The 3,075-nt window shown below is 59.0% G+C and overlaps 1 protein-coding gene across 1 annotated transcript; it reads left to right on the top strand.

The window, feature by feature from the left end:
• Positions 1-1,312: 1,312 nt before the first annotated feature.
• On the top strand, positions 1,313-2,736 carry NDUFA3 (NADH:ubiquinone oxidoreductase subunit A3). Its single transcript, XM_030970464.1, has 3 exons — positions 1,313-1,449; positions 2,393-2,467; positions 2,555-2,736. Exons 1-3 carry the CDS (start codon positions 1,440-1,442, stop codon positions 2,698-2,700), a joined length of 231 nt encoding a protein of 76 aa, XP_030826324.1. The 5' UTR covers positions 1,313-1,439; the 3' UTR covers positions 2,701-2,736.
• The last annotated feature ends 339 nt before the right edge of the window (positions 2,737-3,075 follow it).

Genomic DNA, 3,075 nt, shown 5'->3' with positions numbered 1-3,075 from the left:
CCCCCTGAACCCCCGGGACCACCCCCAGACCCCCCTGAACCCCCGGGACCACCTCCCGGAACCCCCCTGAACCCCCGGGACCACCCCCAGATCCCCGGGACCACCCCCAGATCCCCCCTGAACCCCCGGGACCACCCCCAGATCCCCCTGAACCCCCGGGACCACCCCCCGGATCCCCTGAACCCCTGGGACCACCCCCAGACCCCCCTGAACCCCCGGGACCATCCCCAGACCCCCTGAACCCCCGGGACCACCCCCAGATCCCCCTGAACCCCCGGGACCATCCCCACATCCCCCTGAACCCCCGGGACCACCCCCCCCAGACCCCCGGGACCACCCCCAGATCCCCCTGAACCCCCGGGACCATCCCCAGATCCCCCTGAACCCCTGGGACCACCCCGGACCCCCCTGAACCCCCGGGACCACCCCCAGACCCCCCTGAACCCCCGGGACCACCCCCAGACCCCCGGGACCACCCCCCCAGCCCCCTGAACCCCCGGGACCACCCCCAGACCCCCCTGAACCCCCGGGACCACCCCCCAGACCCCCGGGACCACCCCCCAGACCCCCTGAACCCCCGGGACCACCCCCAGAACCCCCGGGACCACCCCCAGATCCCCCCTGAACCCCCGAGATCCACCCTAAACCCCCCAGACCCTCCCCGAGCACCCCCAGACCCCCTAAGACCCCTCAGACCACCCGAGCCCACCCCAGACCCCTCAGATCACCCCCAGACCCCCTCAGATCACCCCCAGACCCCCTCGGACCCCCCCAAATCGCCCCAAACCCCCCAGAGCCCCCAGGCCGTACCCGCGCGCTCCCAGTCCGGCACCAGCAGGTCCAGCGTGTCCAGCCCCTCCCCCTCCAGCCAGCGCAGGGTCCCCATGGCGGGGGGATGGGGGGGTCCCTGGGGGGGTCTCGGCTCAGATTTGGGGTCCCCCCGCCAAAATTTGGGGGTGGGGGGTGGGGGCTGGGTGGGTTCGCCCCATTCGCACATTTAGAACCCTCCCAGCCCCAACAGGGTCAGACCCTCCCCAACTTCGGGACCCCCCAAAACCAGGGTCCTTCCCCTCCCCCACTTAATTTGGGGACCCCCAAATTTGGGGATTTCTCCCTTCCCCCCTCGCCCCCCCTTCCGAATTTGGGAATTTGGGACCTCCCCATTCCCCTCCCCCCACCCCAACCTCCCCCAAATCGGGCTCCTCCCCCCCCCACCCTTTAGGGACCCCCCACAAAATTTGGGGGTCCCTCCCCTCCCCCCTTACCGCTCTCTCCTCGCGCCCCTCCCCCACTTTCCCTTTCGGTTCCCGCCGAGGCCCCGCCCACCGCGGCGCGGTGACGTCACCGATAACGCGCGCTCCTCCCCCTTTTCCCCGGGGCGTGACGTCATCGCGGCAGCGCCGCGCGCCGGACGCCCTTGGCCGAGGGTGGGGGAGGGGATGGCGGGACGTGAGTGAGGGGGAGACGGAATTGGGGGAAATTGGGGGGAAATTGGGGAAATTTGGGGTGTCCGGGTGGGAATTGAGGGGTTTGGGGGGAAACTGGGGGGGTCCTGAGGGGGATTTGGGGAAAATTGAGGGGTCTGGAGGGGAAATTGTGGGGTCCTGAGGGGGTTTGGGGGGTTCTGAGGGTAAATTTGGGGTGTCCTGAGGGGATTTGGGGGAAATCGGGGAAATTTGGGCTGTCCAGATGGGAATTGATGGGGATTTGGGGGAAATCGGGAGATCCTAAAGGGGGATTTGGGGGAAATTTGGGATTCTGAGGGGATTTGGGGGAAACTGGGGGGTTCTGAGGGGAATTTGGGATTTTGGGTATTTTTGGGCTGTTTTGGGACATTTAGGGGTATTTCGGGGGGTATTTTTTGGGGCTTTTTTGGGGCTGTTTTAGGGTATTTTTGGTGTGTTTGGGGCTGGTTTGGGGTATTTTTTGCGTGTTCCAGGCTGTTTTGGGGTATTCGTGTGGTTTGGGCTATTTTGTGATGTGTTTTTTCTGTGTTTTGAGCTGATTTGGGGTATTTTGGGCATGTTTTGAGCTGTTTTAGGCTATTTTGGGATATCAGGGCTATTTTGTGCCTGTTTTAGGATATTTTTATGGTGGTTTTGCTTTGCTTTAGGGTATTTTTCATGCACTTTTATTGCTATTTTGTATCTTTAGTCTACTTTGAGATGTTCTGGGTACTTCTGGCATGCTTTTGTGTATTTTTGAGCTGTTTTTTTGTATCTTGAGGCCATTTTGAGATGTTTTGGGTATTTCTGGCATGCTTTTGTGTATTTTTGAGCTGTTTTTTTGTATCTTGAGGCCATTTTGAGATGTTTTGGGTATTTCTGGCATGCTTTTGTGTATTCTTGAGCTGTTTTTTTTATATTTTTGGGTTATTTTGCCCCTGCCCCAGGCATGGCCTCCGCTCTGCGCTCGCTGTGGGCCAAGGAGCCGGTGATCGCCGTCAGCTTCGGCATCGCCGCCGTGGGTGAGCCCCGGCGGGATTTTGGGGGGGATTTTGGGGGGGTTCTGGGGGATTTTGGGGTCCCCCTGACCCCCCGTGCCCCTCCCCCAGCGCTGCTGTCGCCGCTGCTGAGCCCCCGCACCAAATACTCGGGGATGATCAACCAGGCCACGCCCTACACCTACCCGGGTATGGAGCCCTGCATGGGCCTGGAAACGCCCCCAAATAGCCCTAAAAACACCCTAAAATTAACCTAAAAATGCCCCAAAATATCCCTAAAAACGTCCTGAAACCTGCCCTAAAATATCCCTAAAAACACCCCAAAATATCCCTAAAATATCCCTGAAACCTGCCCTAAAATATCCCTGAAAACACCCTAAAATATCCCTAAAAACAGCCTGAAACCTGCCCTAAAATATCCCTGGAAACACCCCCAAATATCCCTAAAATATCCCTGAAAACACCTCAAAACCTGCCCTGAAATTTCCCTAAAAACACCCCAAAATATCCCTAAAAACACGCTGAAACCTGCCCTAAAATATCCCTGAAAACACCCCCAAATATCCCTAAAATATCCCTAAAAACACCCCAAAATTAACCTAAAAATGCCCCCAAATATCCCTAAAAACACC

The sequence above is a fragment of the Camarhynchus parvulus genome, unplaced genomic scaffold (genome assembly GCF_901933205.1).
Source record: "Camarhynchus parvulus unplaced genomic scaffold, STF_HiC, whole genome shotgun sequence".
In the NCBI taxonomy this organism is placed as follows: domain Eukaryota; kingdom Metazoa; phylum Chordata; class Aves; order Passeriformes; family Thraupidae; genus Camarhynchus; species Camarhynchus parvulus.
This window is presented reverse-complemented; position numbering and strand designations above follow the sequence as displayed.